Here is a 17,624-nt window from a genome sequence, read left to right as displayed (position 1 = left end):
ATCTGATGCTAAGCTTTTTCTGTAGACATTTACATGTCTGTAAGTATGTGACACTTAGTATATTTATAATCTGTTCAGATTTTAAAAGTCAGGTAGTGTAATCCAGCCTTTAGCAGACAGCGAGGTAGCTCACTAAGTTTTAGGACAGAGCTGATATCTCTTTCTTTTTCCACCTATCTCAGTGAGTACCTGGCTCTTGATGATTTCATCGTCCCGGTGCATTTGCAGGACATAGCCGCTGTTGCATGTGACAGTGCAGTGTGCTCCATTGAAGTAACCGCTATCGCTGCATTTCACCTCTGCGTTCCGGATCATCGGCTCCTGGCAATCGATGGCTTCACATGAGTAATGAACACAACTGCAAACAGAAAGAGAGAGAGAGTTGCTAAGTGAGCTGCACACAAATGTATTATGTCTGGGCACCTCTGAAGACTCTAAGCAGAATACCACATGTCACATCTAACTCCTGCGAGACACACACACACACACTCCATGGCCATCCTGACATAAGTCTTTAATACTTCACTGTGAGCTGCTGGTGTATAAATAGATTGTGCTTGGCCAATCTTCCCACTGCTGTATCTAAACAAACGAGAGTTTCTAGCAGTACAATAGAAACACTCATTGAGTCAGCAAGTCAACTTCTGCTCAAATCTTTCAGACACGAGTCTGACACAATATACTGTGGTTATACCGTACGGAATGCTTTGCATCCTACTGGAAGAGCTAGGTCACAGTGGTCAACCAGTCCAAGAAATGTTTTGGTAAATGGTTAACCAGCTCAACCAGGTACTCACTGAATAGCGAAGGTGGTCTACCATCACTAACTAGGTTGAACAAGATGATCTACGAGGTTGACCTCAGCCCCACCAGCTGATCAACCTCCTAAACCAACAAATAACCCACTTCAGCCAGCTAGAACCATCAGACTATCAATTAGTGTATTTAGTTAAAGACTACCTTGTTAAAAAGACAAGCTTAACCTTATGCAATTCCCATGCTGGTCTAAACTGGTTATTGCTGGTCTAGCTGGTAGACCAGTGTAGCCATGCTTTTCACCAGAAAATTCTAGCTATGAAGTTGGTTGACCAGCATGTTCTTTCAGTGGAAGCAGGTTAAGCTAGTTAAGAAGGTGCTGGTCTTTTCAGTAGGGTACTAGCTGGTTCACTGACAGTCTGATTCATACAGTATATACCTAAATATAGCATCAAATCCAGGGTGTGCTGAGTGACTCCAGCCAGGTCTTCTAAGCAACCAAATTGGCCTGGTTGCTAGGGAGGGTAGAGTCACATGGGGTAACTTCCTCGTGGTTGCTATAATGTGGTTTGCTCTTGGTGAGTTGTGTGTGGATGTTGTGGAGAATAGCATGAAGCCTCTAAATGTGCTATGCCTCTGCAGTAACATGCTCAACAAGCCATATGATCAGATGCATGGATTGATGGTCTCAGATGAGAAGGTTATTTTTCTCCATTAACCAACATCTTGGAGTTTTGTGTTCCTTGCCACAGTCGCCTTAAGCTTGCTCATTGGGGGTCTAAATATAAATATAATTATTTTCTATTATTTATTTTAAGGCACAATTTACAATCATGTTTTTTTATTAAACCGCACTATTATGACTAGAAGACATTACTATATTAAAGCATTTTCTGTTAAAGCATAATTTCCTGTAAAGCTGCTTTGGAATTATGTATATTGTGAAAAGTGCTATACAAATAAAAATGACTTGACTTGATATGGCAGTGTTTTTATGCCTATGTACCACTTCATTGGCTTGTTCAGACACTAACTTTCAATTAAAAAGGTTGTGAACATCATTTTAAGACTCAGAAAGTAACATCGAGAAATGTATTTATTTATTTATTTTGAAAAAATGAGACAACTGAGGGATGTTTTTTGGTTTTGACATCTACACATTTCTTTGTTACATAAAGAGTAATTCATGTGGCCAAATGAACAATGCTGGACAAATTGACGGCTAAACGCAAACCTCAGAAAGAGAAAAAGCCAGTGGGAAAGGAAAATAAATGTCTACTAAAATCAGTTTTTAAATGCAGACTTGGCATTTTTCAACTCTTCGCTGACCAAGTAGAATATTAGCAGATCTGATGTAGTCAGGGGGTGGTGTGGAGTCCTTTTCTGTAAGCAAAGACTCATGCGAGAAATGAAGAAATGAGTTTAACTGTTTCAGAAACATTTCTAATACATATATATATACAGTGCATCCGGAAAGTATTCACAGCGCTTCACTTTTTCCACATTTCGTTATGTTACAGCCTTATTCCAAAATTGATTAAATTCATTATTTTCCTCAAAATTCTACAAACAATACCCCATAATGACAATGTGAAAGAAGTTTGTTTGAAATCTTTGCAAATGTATTAAAAATAAAAAACAAAAAAAATCACATGTACATAAGTATTCATAGCCTTTGCTCAATACTTTGTTGAAGCACCTTTGGCACCAGTTACAGCCTCAAGTCTTTTTGAGTATGATGCCACAAGCATGGCATACCTAATCTCCATGCTGGTCAAACTCCAGGCGGGCTGTCATGTGCCTTTTACTGAGGAGTGGCTTTCGTCTGGCCACTCTACCATACAGGCCTGATTGGTGGAGTGCTGCAGAGATGGTTGTTCTTCTGGAAGGTTCTCCTCTCTCCACCGAGAAATGCCGGAGCTCTGTCAGAGTGATCATTGGGTTCTTGGTCACCTCCCTGACTAAGGCCCTTCTCCCCCTATCGCTCAGTTTGGCCAGGCGGCCAGCTCTAGGAAGAGTCCTGGTGGTTCAAAACTTCTTCCATTTACGGATGATGGAGGCCACTGTGCTCATTGGGACCTTCAATGCTGCAGAAATTTTTCTGTACCCTTCCCCAGATCTGTGCCTCGATACAATCCTGTCTCAGAGGTCTACAGACAATTCTTTGGATTTCATGGCTTGGTTTGTGCTCTGGCATGCACTGTTAACTGTGGGACCTTATATAGACAGGTGTGTGCCTTTCCAAATCATGTCCAATCAACTGAATTTACCACAGGTGGACTCCAGTCAAGTTGTAGAAACATCTCAAGGATGATTAGTGGAAACAGGATGCACCTGAGCTCAATTTTGAGTGTCATGGCAAAGGCTGTGAATACTTATGTACATGTGATTTTTTCGTTTTTTATTTTTAATAAATTTGCAAAGATTTCAAACAAACTTCTTTCACGTTGTCATTATGGGGTATTGTTTGTAGAATTTTGAGGAAAGTAATGAATTTAATCCATTTAGGAATAAGGCTGTAACATAACAAAATGTGGAAAAAGTGAAGCGCTGTGAATACTTTCCGGATGCACTGTATATATATAATATAGTGGCACAATTATATTTTTGTCTACAAAACTAATTTCAAACATTTAAGCATACGCATTCAGATCAAAACATTTTTAAGATCATGAGAAACATTTCGGTCAAGTGTTTCAAAACTTTTGACTGGTAGTGTATCTGTTAAACAAAAATTATAATTTTTTTCTTAACATGACCATTATTAATGTCTGACCTAAATTGCTGTTATTGCAAACCATTTTACTATAAGCCCATGAACCAGCAGGCCAAAAACCACTTCGAACGTTGTGAGTGCAGCCCTCCCAACACATTAAACTATCGCTTAAGTGGCATACAGTACTGAAAAAATGAGGGAAACATAAAACCAAACCATGTTTATAGCCCCCACTGTTAACAACATTGGGAATAAGGGACATGGTATTTTGTAGATTGGGCAGTATTACCGGAAATATGTTGCCGGTGGTCAAAGGCCTCCGCAGACGATTCCATTTAAGACACAAAGTCCAGAGGCAAGAACCCAAGGAAAGTTGAAAAGATCATATGTGTGTATGTGTACCAGAGAAAGGAAAGTGAAGGGATCAGTTTGCAAGTTTGAACATTCAGTGAGTGTGTGTGTGTGTGTGTGTGTGTGTGTGTGTGTGTGTGTGTGTGTGTGTGTGTGTGTGTGTGTGGGCAGGTTTGAGTGGTTTACGAGGAAATTTTTTTAGGTTACAAACTGGTAATTACAAGGGTATTATGCTATAAATGTGGATTATGAGGACATTTTTAGTGTCCCCATAATTCAAACGATGTTTTATTGAAAATGTAAAAATGCAGAAAGTTTTTTCTGAGGGTGAGGTTTAGGGTTAGGGTTAGGGGATAGAATGTACAGTATAAAGATCATTATGTCTATAGAGAGTCCTCATAATGATAGCTGCACCAACGTGTGTGTGTGTGTGTGTGTGTGTGTGTGTGTGTGTGTGTGTGTGTGTGTGTGTGTGTGTGTGTGCATTATTTTAATAAAGTTAACCCACCCAATAAAGTGCAATTCTTAGTGAAGCAAATCACACTGTTGTCAAACAGAATAAGACAGAACCCACTTAAGGGCTTGGGTGGTGGGTTATTCAAATATTTGTCTGTTTTAACCGACTGTAAAGTGTTCCTGTTTCAAAGTTTACCTCATTCTATAAAGCAAGGCAATTATGGTTTCATATGAGCTTCAGAATGCTGTGGACTGTTCTGAAGGATATTTTGCAGCAAATATGATGAGAGTGTAACACAGTGCAAATTTAAATCTTGTATGTGGAATGGAATAGCCTGTCCATGGGCTACTCATTTTGATTTCATTATGAATTCATTTTGTTGGACTGTCATTTGAAGTTAATTCAAAGCAAACATGCCAAGCAGGTGAACACGCACTGATTTATTAATAACTTTTAATGGAAGAAAGAGTGCACACTATGGAGTGTTTTGAAAAACAAATGTCTTGTCTAGAACTTTTCCTTTGCTACTCCTATAGTACAGCTCCAAAGTGCTGCAAATTCACGTTCACATAATTCCAACATTTTTTCCACAAATATTTCAGCTCTGTTGGTCCTCACAATACAAGTGAATGGGTACCAAAATTTTGAAGCTCCAAATTGCACAAAAAGGCAGCGTAAAAGTAATCTATAAGACTCCAGTTGTTAAATCTTCAGAAGCATTATAATAAGTGTGGCTGAGAAACATATAAATATTTAAGTCCGGTTTTAACATAAATTCTCCTCTCTGTAGGTCGTGACATGCATGAAGAATGCAAATCACCAAAAACAAAAGAATAAAAATGTTAAAGTGAAAGTGGAGAGTGATAGTAAAAAATGACCTAAATATTGATCTGCTTCTCACCCACACTTATATCACTTCTTAAGATATAAATGTAACCACTGGAGTCTTATAGATTGCTTTTATGTGGCCTTTATGTGATTCTGGAGCTTCAAAATTTTGGTACCCAATCACTTGCATTGTGAGGACCTACAGAGCTGAAATATTCTTCTAAAAATGTTGTTTGCATGCAGCAGAAGAAAGAAAATCATGCATATCTGGGAGTAAATTATGAAAAAAAAAAAAAATCCTTTTTGTGTAAACTATCCCTTTAAGTTATAAATTACTGCATGGGTAATATTTAATCTTTCAGTACCATATTTAGACTATGTATTCAGAACAATGGCAAGAATATTTGGAAGTGGTTTGGAAAATAAATAATGCATAGATAAAATTTAGGGGCACTGATCCAACTGTGCACTTTAAAATATGTAAATAAATTTCATACCAGGGTGGGCAATACTGTGGCTACTTCTGATGACAACAGCCAATTACATTGCTGAAATGGAAAGGTGGCAGATTTCAATTCCCACCTTATTGGAAAGGTATAAATCTATCCTCCGAATGGCCACAGTTTTGTTCTGTACCTCCACTCCCAAGAGAAAGGAGACAATAACATAATATGAAACCTTCGTTCTGAGTTTCTGGCTAGCAAGTCAGGAGGCAATAACAGAATATGCAGCAACAAAGACAAACAAAATATAACACATTTTGTGCTGAGCCTCCACTTCAGGAGGCAATAAGAGTAACACTACAAATTCTGAGGGCCCTATTTTAAGAGTGCAAGCATTAAGTGCAGCGCAATGCTTTATGTCATAGGTGCAAAGTCAATGGGCATGGACAAGTTTTGGTATTTTCATGCAAGCATGCACTAACTCTAGGCAATGTGGGTTTGGTGAAATCATGCACACAACGTGCAAATAGGATGGATCAATTGCAATTGAATTCAGAGGTTCTTCTACAGTTATTCCAATGTCTGTGTCCTATTATATAGTCCATTCCTTGTCAAGTACCAGCGATATAAACAAAGACGGCACATTCATAAGAAGTGGTAGTGTAAATGGACTGTATGCAATGAATTAAAAGAACAGAAAAATGGACTTACGTTCTTTCGTGCATTAACTGCATCCTTGATGATTGCCAGGCATATTTTTGGGCAGGCACGCATATAAAATGTGTGAAAATGATTCTCGTCAGAATTTGGATGTATGCTCTGTTAAAGTGCTCAAAAAAGTCATACCAAATCCAAACATTTTACTCTGTAAGACTTCTTCTACTGGCCCCTATTGCAGTAACTTAAAATCACTTTACTACAGCAGGTGGAAAAAATATAAATTAGATCATAAATACATTTTTAAATATAAACATAATAATAATAATAATAATAATAATAATAATAATAATCATTGAAAATAAGCCATGACCTTTAGATAATTTAACACAATCTTATTTTTTTTTTTTTTCTTAAAACGGCTACAACAGTGGTTGTCAGGAACTTGATTTAATGTTCCACTATATTTTCAGAGTTTGGACATAAACTTCAAACTAAAACAAACAATCTCCAAACTGAAAATGCAGGAACTAAATGTAGACTGCGCCGAGATAAAATGAGGTATTGAATCATTTTAGCACAATGACCTATTTCTCAGGAAAATAGCAAATCAATGATCAGTTGAGTTTAAAATCCAAAACAAAGTATTTATTTAATCAAAGCAGGAAAAGGAAGTCAAAAATTCTTCAGGAGGAGGCAAAGGCCAAAATAACAAACAAAACTTAAATATCTGTTGGGGAGTCAAAATTACCTTACCGAACAAAGAAAAAGTGCAAATAAACAACATAAACTTTCCTACCTCCATCACTAACCAAAACACAGGAGAAAAGATAAAAGGTTGAACAAAAATGGCACCCCCCTCCCTACAACTTCCACGCTAATCTAGTATTTACAATATTTACTATTTGCAATGATTACATAATGGTTAAGATTAACTTTAACAACAGTTACCTTCAACTCACTATTTTCAACAATAGATGACGACAACAACAACACTATGTAGCAGCAATACATCAACAACAACTGTCTGGGATGGGAAAGGGGAAGTTCCATTGCAGTGAAGATCTGCTTGGGATTTATCCTGTTTCCCAATATTCCCAATAAAAATAATTTATCCAATCCAGACAGTGGAGTGATTGGTAATCATCACTGCAGACACCTGATGTTAATCACCCTGCAAGGAGAACAGAGGAAGAGAGAGAGAGAGAGAAACAAAACAGGAATACCACAGCACAAAGTGGGCAAAATCTCCAATTGCAGTAAGGCTAATGCCATACATCTATATATGTAATTGAACAAATAAGTTGACAAAGAAAGAAACCAACAAATACGTCCTGGGACATAACAAGAACCCAAAGCATTACCCTGTGCAGGGGGTGCTCTGCTTTTGATAAGAGCATTTGGAAGCAGGACTCTCTCCATCCACGCTAAAAGTTTATGATGCCGCCATAGCAGCAAAACATGACCATTTGGGTAATTTGTTACTATGCAAACACCCTTTGATCACCAAATTCTTAAGGGGAGCCAGATACCTGAGGCTCTCGCCCCGCCACTGTCCCAGTCTGGGACTTTACACTGGTTTTGGAAGCACTTATGGGTCCCCCGTTTGAGTTGTTTGATACACTGAGCTTGCACATACTCTCGTTGAAGACTGTGCTGCTACTCGCATTGGCTTCAGTAACATGTTGGGGACCTAGGGGCCTTGTTGGTCAAAGGCTCTTGTTTAGAGTTTTGACCAGTCTCGTCAAAGGCAGTCCTTAAGCCTAGAGAAGATTATGTGCCCAAGGTTTTGGCCACTCCCTTCAGGGCTCTGGTTGTCATTCTCTCCTCCGTTTGAGTCGGATAAGGTTAAGAGGCTGCATATGCTTTGACTGGTGAGGAGCCAGCGCAAAATGCTTGGTTGCCTCCAAGCACAGATTTTGTCACTGGGTTGTTGAGGTCATTGTGTTCACTTATGATTCGCAAAGCAAGCAGTACCCTATGGATGTGGGGGCTCATTCGACCAGGAGCATGTTTTTCTCCTGGGTTTGGGCAAAAGGGGTGTCTCTAGAAGGCATATTTCTGGCAGCAGGCTGGGCTTTCCCTAACACATTTACCAGGTTCTATATCCTGGACGATTCCTCCCCCTCTTCAAAGATGATGTCTTCGCAGGAGGATTAATATGTCAATGTTTTACTACCCAGACTGGCTAGTATCACTGCTTGTAATGTTGCCAGGATTATGACCTGGGAATTTCTCTCCCTTCCCACTCTGATGCGAAGATGAGTTCATTCTCAATGTTTTTCACTAAAGTCTGAATCAACTCTGTGGAAATGAGACAAAATGCAAAACTGCCTAACCTTAACCTTCTTGAGAACAAAGGTAGATCTGTGGACACACCAAGACCCCTCCTAGTCCATGTTGTAAATCAGAAATGCCCTAAATGTTAATGGTCATCACATGACTGATACGGCCATCTCGGCCATCTCAGCAAGGAGACCCTCACCCCTAAAGTGCAGAGGTGATTGTCAGTATAATCATCATGTGCTAAAACTCATTACCCCAACACAGAGCTTAAGCACTCCCTCAAGAAACCCCTTTAATTTCAATGGACAACATATAATTCCAACACTATGACTTATTTGTTCTTGAAAATAGCCAAGTGCTATGCTTAAAATTGAACTAAGAGGAATCATGAAACATCCTCTCTGATCATTATTCTGCAAACAGCAGCTAAAAAGGATCTATGGACTTTGACACAAATGCTGGACTCACTCAAATCTGACTTTACACTTCACAACACACATAGCCAAGTTTTATATGATAATATGCATCACATGATGCCTAACTGTGGTTAGAATCATAGAATGCATTATTCTGACCTTGTTCATACATGATGCACACTTATACAATGTATAATAATGTATATTCAAATTTTAATATGTAGTGAAGTAACCACAAATAGAACGTATGCCATGTTTCATATGCAAATGCTTGTCTGTTTATGAAGAGAATGCTGATGTTAACAAATGTCATGTCTCTTGCTCTAATTTCATTATATAAAAGTCAGGATAAAAGTATGTTCTTTTTCTGAGCAGGAAAACTGAGGAAACTTAGAACAAAGAGTCATAAATTAATTATCTTTAGGGGAGGACACTTTGACCACAGGCCCTCTGAAAAGCCACCTCTAATTGGCTTAGAGCCTCTTCGGGGTGTGACCAAACAGAAATGGTTGAAAGACCAGCCTGGACAACCCCTCTCTCTCTTTTCTGCTCTACGGCTTACACTTTTTGACCTCTGTCCAGGGAAGTCCCGAGTCTACCTTGTGGGAGGCCTCGCTTCTGGGGTTATTCCATCACCCAAACATCGAACCAAACAAAGGCCTCCTGGAACTGAACCAAGCCAAAGGACTTCAAAGAACTCCACATGCCAAACAATGCACGCAAAGCAAGTACGGACCTTCAGATTTTCATTGAAATCAGGTGCTTTCTTTAATATAAGTTGAGTAACCCAATATCAAATCACAGCGTACTAAAGGAGTTCTCTTTAAAAGCATCGCGGGAGTTGTCAAACTCCATCCTGTCTGACTTCTCCAAAGATGTCGAATTCATCGCTTCAAAGCCCCGTCTGATCATTCCAGCGCCGAACTATCCGGCATCCATGATCTTAAACAGAGGTCAAAAACATTGACAGAACACAACCAGAACTTTCTACGGACCCAGCCAAAGAACTAAAGCAACGAAACACAAGTACACCTCCTGACTTTTGCAAGAAAGTGCTGGTGTTTTATTTAAATACTTCGGGTAAGCCGATTGCAAATCGTGGTACACTTAATGAAGTATCGATGGTTCTCAGGGCATGGTCTAAAGAACCCATAAAGTTAAATTTTCTCTGTTACAGATCATTTTCATTCACATTCTGTTACAGCTCACTCACCAACCTGTTTTATGTTTGTCTATGTGTGTTAGTTTAGTTTTATATTGTAGATAAGCAATAAAGTCTTGTTTGTATTCAAAGAGAATTTGACTGTGTATTTTATCAAATCACATTGGTCCCTAGAAATCTGTCAATACTAAAGCTCCATGCTCATAAACATTGTTTAAATATATTTGTGATATTATTTTCAATTACACTGAAAGTAGTATTACTGTATGAATTAACATTACGTTCAGATCAACTCATCGCTGGCCGAAGACTTTGATCTTATGTAAAGATTTATTCTTATATTATTCTCCGAATCAATATTTCCTTTGAGCTAAATTCCTTGCATTAGTGGTTGGAAAATGATGCAGGCATAAGCTTAAAGCCATAAGCTAACCATTATGCAAATTCTCTACATATAATTAGAGATGAATGCTGGTAGTTGTAATATACCGTGTCACAAAGTTGCTAATTCACTACACAGCATAATTTTCTTTAAAGCTGCAGTGAAATCATGTGCTTTGTAAAAAGTACTACACAAATAAAAATGACTTGACTTGTTCTGGTGCATCTGAATCAGTAGCATGGCATTATGGTATAGATTCCCATAGCGTCAGCTACTGATACAGCATTGAAAGACCGACTTGAAAGGGAACTTTGTGGTTACAAATGTAACCTTGGTTTCCTGAAAGGAAGGAACGAGATGCTGTGTAGCTTTGCCGCATTACTCAATTCTCACTGTTTAGGGACCGAGATATGACTCCTCCCTTCAGTCAAAAAATACTGATGAAATGGCGCTGTGCTCCGGTTTATATGCCAGTGATGATACGCACATAAGCAGCAGAGCATCGAGCGCCATCTGCCAATAGATTTGTGTGGTTCCCATAGTGTCAGCTACATTCTCTCCTTTCAGGGAACCAAGGTTACCATTGTAGCTGAGACATTTAGTTATATAAGACATCCATTTTAAAGAGTTATTCTTTCTTTAAAAAAGGGCATAATTTTTGCAGTTGTTGCAAAGAAAGCTGAACATGAGAGCTATTGTTTTAATGTGATTTCATACATTTTTGTTTTTTTAAGCATTGACATCTAAGTTGCAATATGAGATGTTAAATGTTTATTATATCACAGTTTAAATAGCAACTGCGATTTACAAATCATGCAGCCTCACTCTGGAGCTGTGATTGACACAGCATTTTATCATGTAGAAGGCAGTTTCTGTGTTGCCATTCACAGTTAGGTAAACTTATTACACTAATGTAGAGTCATTTGAATATTTGTTTTATTTATGAATGTAACTTATGAATATGATTTATTTGTCCTTTTTGTTACTAGTCTTGTGTTTTGTTGCAGTATTCTCATCATGGATAGTAACTTTAACAGTTATATAAACCAGATGTATTTAAAATTCTGAGTGTTTTGAATAGTTTTGATCGGTTTAATAATGCCTCATAACTTTAATGATTTAATTTTATGCTCACCTTTTTTGATTTCCTACATCTGGACATATTTTATAGGGAAAAATATGTATGGTGTCCTTGATGTGGCCGGCACTTATGTCATGAAGTGTTTTTTTCAGACCATTTTTTTTAATAAAGAATATGTACTAAGATGAAGAAAAATGTGTTGTGCTGGCAAAAACCAAATTCATATCTAATGCATTGGTTCTGTGTAAATTAAACGCCACTTTATACTATCCTGTTGTAATGATATATATGGATGAATATATGCAATGAAGACAAGACCAATCACAATTTAGTAGGCAAATAAGTGTAAGAAAGTAATTCAGTATTTAAAAATTACAGTGATGTCATTGCTGTCATTTGACAGACAGATGTTCTGTCAATGTTAATGGGAGATTTTCACATTTTAATCTTAAATTTCTTAAAGAAGTATAAAGTTTACCAAAAAAATAAATTAAAATAAATTGGTACAAGACATATTTTGAATGGAGTCTGTAGATTAAGTGGTTCAAGCTGAATGAATTGCAGATGTTTAATACCAAGGGTTCCTGATCAAAATGTTTTAAAAATATCAATACAGTGCAGAACTGACCTAAAATTATATGGATGACAAAGCTAGTCATTAAACTCTAAGTTGACAAAAGTCAAATCTGATCACTCACCTCTGGCCCATGGGATTGTAGATCTCATTGCTCTGGCAGCCGCTGATGGTTATTGGGTCAAAGAACTGGAATGAGCGCAGGCCAATGCCAGATATGGCAACCAGATCAGAGCGGAACATAAGAAGAATGGCTTTGGTGTGGTAGAAGGCCATGCTCAGGTCATGACTGACCGGGATGACCAGAGGATTGGTGCGGCAGCTTAAACGCCAGTCACCTGAAAGTTTTAGAGGTAAAAGAGAGGACATGGTGAGCCATCGCATCATAATGCATGATTTAGAACTGTTTAGGCATTTAACAATAATAGAATCTTTATTTATAACCGCACAACTAATTTGTTTGTGGAATTTGTATCTGTGACTTTCTCGCAACATCATCATGTTAAATTACCCTCAGGTTGCTCCAGGTTGACTAAACCTGTAAGTGACTTGCTTAAGGCCACAGTAGTGGCCACTGACTTTTTGAGCATTATGAATTCAGGAATTGTTCTCAGATTCTTTTTTCCCAAATAGGCCTTTTTAAAAAACGTCTTTAATAAAGAGCTCTAAGCCTTCAACAAATCTAACTAGAAACAGTGCCTGTGCAGTCACTGTTCAATGCATTTCTATGGTAAAAGTAATCTATCTCATTGGTGGATCTTACTTCAGGATTGTTGGTAGTTAAGTACTTTATTAGAATTTTTATTTTTATTTAAAAGTTGAAATCACAGTGACTTATGGCTTCTACAAAAAAATACACAGTCGCTTTACAGTCTCAAAGGTCATGGTAGGTCTATCTTAATTCAGCCACTTTTAGCACTGTGGACTTAAAAAAAAGTCTCATTAAAAAATATTTCACACTCTCAACATTTTTTTTAATTAGTCTACTACCAATGTCCAACAGTGAATGCATCACAGGAGATGTTTATATATAAAAAAAAAAAAAAAATTCTTCTAAAATTCACGAAAATTCCCACCACAGTGTCATTTCCAGCACATCTTAAATTATGTACTATGTTTAGTAGAATACTGTGACGGAAATGACGGTAATGGAAATGAAATCTTTTATTTTATTTTTATAAAATGGATAACTGCTTTTTCTTGCTAAAGTTAATTTAATAGTTTTTATGTTTTAATTTTATGTATCCTAAATACACACAATGTAATAATATTTTCAAATTATTATTTTTTTTGTTGCATAATTTGGAAAAATTACAGCTTGTTTTAAATGACACCCAATACATTTTCTTCAAATATCACCTGTCTTATATTTCATCTCAAGCATCCACTTCACTGGCACATTTGTTGACTCAGTTAACAAGAACACTAACTTAAAATAATAAAAGTTGTAATTAAAATATATATAAATATATATATAAATTACACAATAAATATTGAAATGGGTTATTTCACTCTTTGTTTAGATTATCATAGTTTTAAAGATGTAATAATTTGTATTCTTATAATGGATTTTCATAGTTTAATATTGAAAGTTTGGGTGTGGGACAAGGCTAAAACAGAAAAATCTATGCATAAAAGTCATTTGAAAAGTACCAAAAATAAATGATTCAGGCCTGGTAAAAATACAAAATTAAAAAATCTGAGTGAGTTTTTTATGTGACCCTGATATAACCAAAATAAAAACAAAAGTTGCAATTTGCTTGTTTTAGTAAAAATCAACCCCATAGAAATGAAAATCTATTGCTCTATGGAGAAAATGAATGTGTTTTATCTTATGGAACCCTACTGTTGCGCTCTATAGTGATAGCTCAAGAATCAACTCTTTTTAGGTTCAAAACCTGCAAATATTTGGTTACAAGCCAAGACCTTTACCCACGGGGCTTCACCATCCCCATTATCAATAATTAAACAAAATCACAATAGTCAAAGCCAAGTGGCATGAGTTAAGAGAGATAAATAAAAGTTGCAAAGCTGGCAACATGCTATTTTTGTGTAGTGTCATTTGCCAAGAACTTGTACATCACAAAATACTGGTGCACTGTTCAGAGAAATTTGAGGCTGGAAAGTTTTACAAGTTATATGCTGCAGTTATACATACACTGTAAATTTACATTCAGTGTACATTAATTCGAACTTTTCTAACTTTGAGATGGCCGAGATGGCCGTATCAGTCATGTGATGACCATTAATTCTCACATTTATTTAAATTGAAAACAGTTGTGAATTGTTCTATTGTCACTATCAAAGATCAATGTGATATACTGGCAACCAGTAAACACCATGACATCGTACATAGCTAAGATACGCTGAAAGATATGTCTACTATAAGCTCAAAAACTGCTCCAGTAAAAAATAAGTAGATACTTATCTACATGTATGATTTGTCTGCTGTCTTTTGTGTTTTGTTTTACCACAAATCACAAATTATCAAGCAACTGTGTGAAGACGCTGTGCCGCTATCGAAGGTTTAACTGTTATTGCTGTTATTAGTGGTACTGTGACAAACATATGTCTCTGATTTTAATTGGGGTTATCAAAAAATAGCACTGGAATAAGTGGCTGAGATATTGAGAGCAACTTTAGAGCATGCATGTTGGAAAGTGAAACCGAAAGTGCGCATAATCGTTCAAACTTTCTCTATTCCTCCACACACCGTCTGATTGTCCCAACTCAACAAGTAAATTTAGATTTGTATTTACATCTTTATTTGTTTTTTAATTCCTTTTAACATCCATTTGCAGTATTTTTGTCCTCTCTGTCTCTAAATGAAAATGGGCATTATAATCTTGTATCTACTTGTGTACAATTTTTTAAAACAAACAGGCATTTTCATATTTTACAGCGTGTCTAAAATTCACGAATGCTTAGAACTGCCAATAATTTATCCTCCAGTGGCCGCAATGTCAAGCTTCGTGGGCTAAGCAAGTGCTCGATCATTAAAGTAGCAATGCATGTGTTATTTTGTGCATGTTGCAATTAAAAAAGATCAATCGATGCATCCCAATCACAAGCTCTCACCTAAGCTGTGTATTCCCTCTTTGGTGTCGATCAGTTGGACTGTAATGTTGCACTGGCTTTGGTCGATGTAGCTGGTTCCATCTGCAGCTAAATGGATGATGACAGCTGCAGCAACCATAGGATGTGAGAAATATGCCTGCAAGAGATGAGATCAGGTCTTACACTTATGCAGTGGTCATGGTCAATAGTAAGTAGATGCAACTTATAAATCGTGACACAGATCACTGACCAGATCTAGACCTGAGATCTCACTATACAGACTGAACAGACTACAATGATCAGTTTACATAATAGAACTATTTTGCCAGTCTTGACATAGCCTCCTGAAATTAATGGACACATAGTGCAGGTCAGGAAAATAAAATCTCACCTTCAGCCAGTATTGGGGATACCAGGAAACGCCCTGAGCCTCTCGACATGGAAACCAGGCATACTGAGACACTCCGTCAGACAGGTCAAACACCTTAGACTGGCACGTCTGGGAACAGGAAACATATGACAAATCCATTTACTTGATTTGTTTACTAGTTAGATGAAGTCTTGTTTATGTGGTTTTGTCCCTCTACACATGTTGTTGATAATACAGCCTAGTTATTCTTTCAGTTATGTAATGACATCAGGAAATTAGCTAAGAAGAATGGTTACATCATAGTTAGAATAATATAGTTACAGTAATATGGGAAGTGGACACATGCTTTTGGGAAGCTGACATGCCATCCGGTGTGATATACTAAAGTCCATCTAAAAATATATTAAACAGCTAAATGGGATATTTGTACTTGTAAAAATGTATTTGGTCACACTGCAAGACCAGAAGTGAAAAACAAAATAAAACGGTGAACATCACAGCACTTTCCCCCACACATGTAAACAGGTGTGATTCTCACAAAACCTATCAAGAAAATTTCCTGGTCCTATTTTACTCTAAAATCAAAAGAAACAAATACTAAATTATATTTTGCATACAGAAAATGAAGCTTATTTGAGGGCCATTGTTTTGTTATATTTTTATATGTATATATATATATATATATATATATATATATACACTATATTGCCAAAAGTATTCGCTCACCCATCCAAATAATTGAATTCAGGTGTTCCAATCACTTCCATGGCCACAGGTGTATAAAATGAAGCACCTAGGCATGCAGACTGCTTCTACAAACATTTGTGAAAGAATGGGCCACTCTCAGGAGCTCAGTGAATTCCAGCGTGGTACTGTGATAGGATGCCACCTGTGCAACAAGTCCAGCCGTTAAATTTCCTTGCTACTAAATATTCCACAGTCAACTGTCAGTGGTATTATAACAAAGTGGAAGCGATTGGGAATGACAGCAACTCAGCCACGAAGTGGTAGGCCACGTAAAATGACAGAGCGGGGTCAGCGGATGCTGAGGCGCATAGTGCGCAGAGGTCGCCAACTTTCTGCAGAGTCAATCGGTACAGACCTCCAAAGTTCATGTGGCCTTCAGATTAGCTCAAGAACAGTGCATAGAGAGCTTCATGGAATGGGTTTCCATGGCTGAGCAGCTGCATCCAAGCCATACATCACCAAGTGCAATGCAAAGCGTTGGATGCAGTGGTGTAAAGCACGCCGCCACTAGACTCTAGAGCAGTGGAGACGTGTTCTCTGGAGTGACGAATCACTCTTCTCCATCTGGCAATCAGATGGACGAGTCTGGGTTTGGCGGTTGCCAGGAGAACGGTACTTGTCTGACTGCATTGTGCCAACTGTGAAGTTTGGTGGAGGGGGGATTATGGTGTGGGGTTGTTTTTCAGGAGCTGGGCTTGGCCCCTTAGTTCCAGTGAAAGGAACTCTGAATGCTTCAGCATACCAAGAGATTTTGGACAATTCCATGCTCCCAACTTTGTGGGAACAGTTTGGGGATGGCCCCTTCCTGTTCCAACATGACTGCGCACCAGTGCACAAAGCAAGGTCCATAAAGACATGGATGAGCGAGTTTGGTGTGGAAGAACTTGACTGGCCTGCACAGAGTCCTGACCTCAACCCGATAGAGCACGTTTGGGATGAATTAGAGCGAAGACTGCGAGCCAGGCCTTCTCGTCCAACATCAGTGTCTGACCTTACAAATGTGCTTCTGGAAGAATGGTCAAAAATTCCCATAAACACACTCCTAAACCTTGTGGAAAGCCTTCCCAGAAGAGTTGAAGCTGTTATAGCTGCAAAGGTTGGGCCGACGTCATATTAAACCCGATGGATTAAGAATGGGATGTCACTTAAGTTCATATGCGTCTAAAGGCAGATGAGCGAATACTTTTGGCAATATAGTGTATATATATATATATATATATTTTTTTTTTTTTTTTTTTTTTTTTTTTTTTTTGCATTGTAAAATATTTATATATTATAGTAGTACTACCTTGGCCATTTTTGTGAATTTTAATAAAAAAAAAAAAATATATATATATATAT

General features: G+C 37.6%; 1 protein-coding gene across 1 annotated transcript in view; it reads right to left on the bottom strand.

Annotated features, from left to right (window-relative positions):
* Positions 1 to 17,624, bottom strand: part of LOC127425911 (pappalysin-1-like) — a 224,140-nt gene that overhangs the window by 76,342 nt on the left and 130,174 nt on the right. The window contains exons 12-15 of the mRNA XM_051672227.1: positions 15,558 to 15,665; positions 15,188 to 15,323; positions 12,234 to 12,447; positions 190 to 358 (exon numbers count right to left, since the gene is read on the bottom strand). Of these exons, the coding sequence (XP_051528187.1) occupies positions 190 to 358; positions 12,234 to 12,447; positions 15,188 to 15,323; positions 15,558 to 15,665 (627 nt within the window). The remainder of the gene's footprint in view (positions 1 to 189; positions 359 to 12,233; positions 12,448 to 15,187; positions 15,324 to 15,557; positions 15,666 to 17,624) is intronic.

The sequence above is a fragment of the Myxocyprinus asiaticus genome, chromosome 3 (genome assembly GCF_019703515.2).
Source record: "Myxocyprinus asiaticus isolate MX2 ecotype Aquarium Trade chromosome 3, UBuf_Myxa_2, whole genome shotgun sequence".
Lineage (NCBI taxonomy): Eukaryota > Metazoa > Chordata > Actinopteri > Cypriniformes > Catostomidae > Myxocyprinus > Myxocyprinus asiaticus.
Note: the sequence above shows the minus strand (reverse complement) of the source record. Positions and strands in the feature narration are given on the sequence as shown.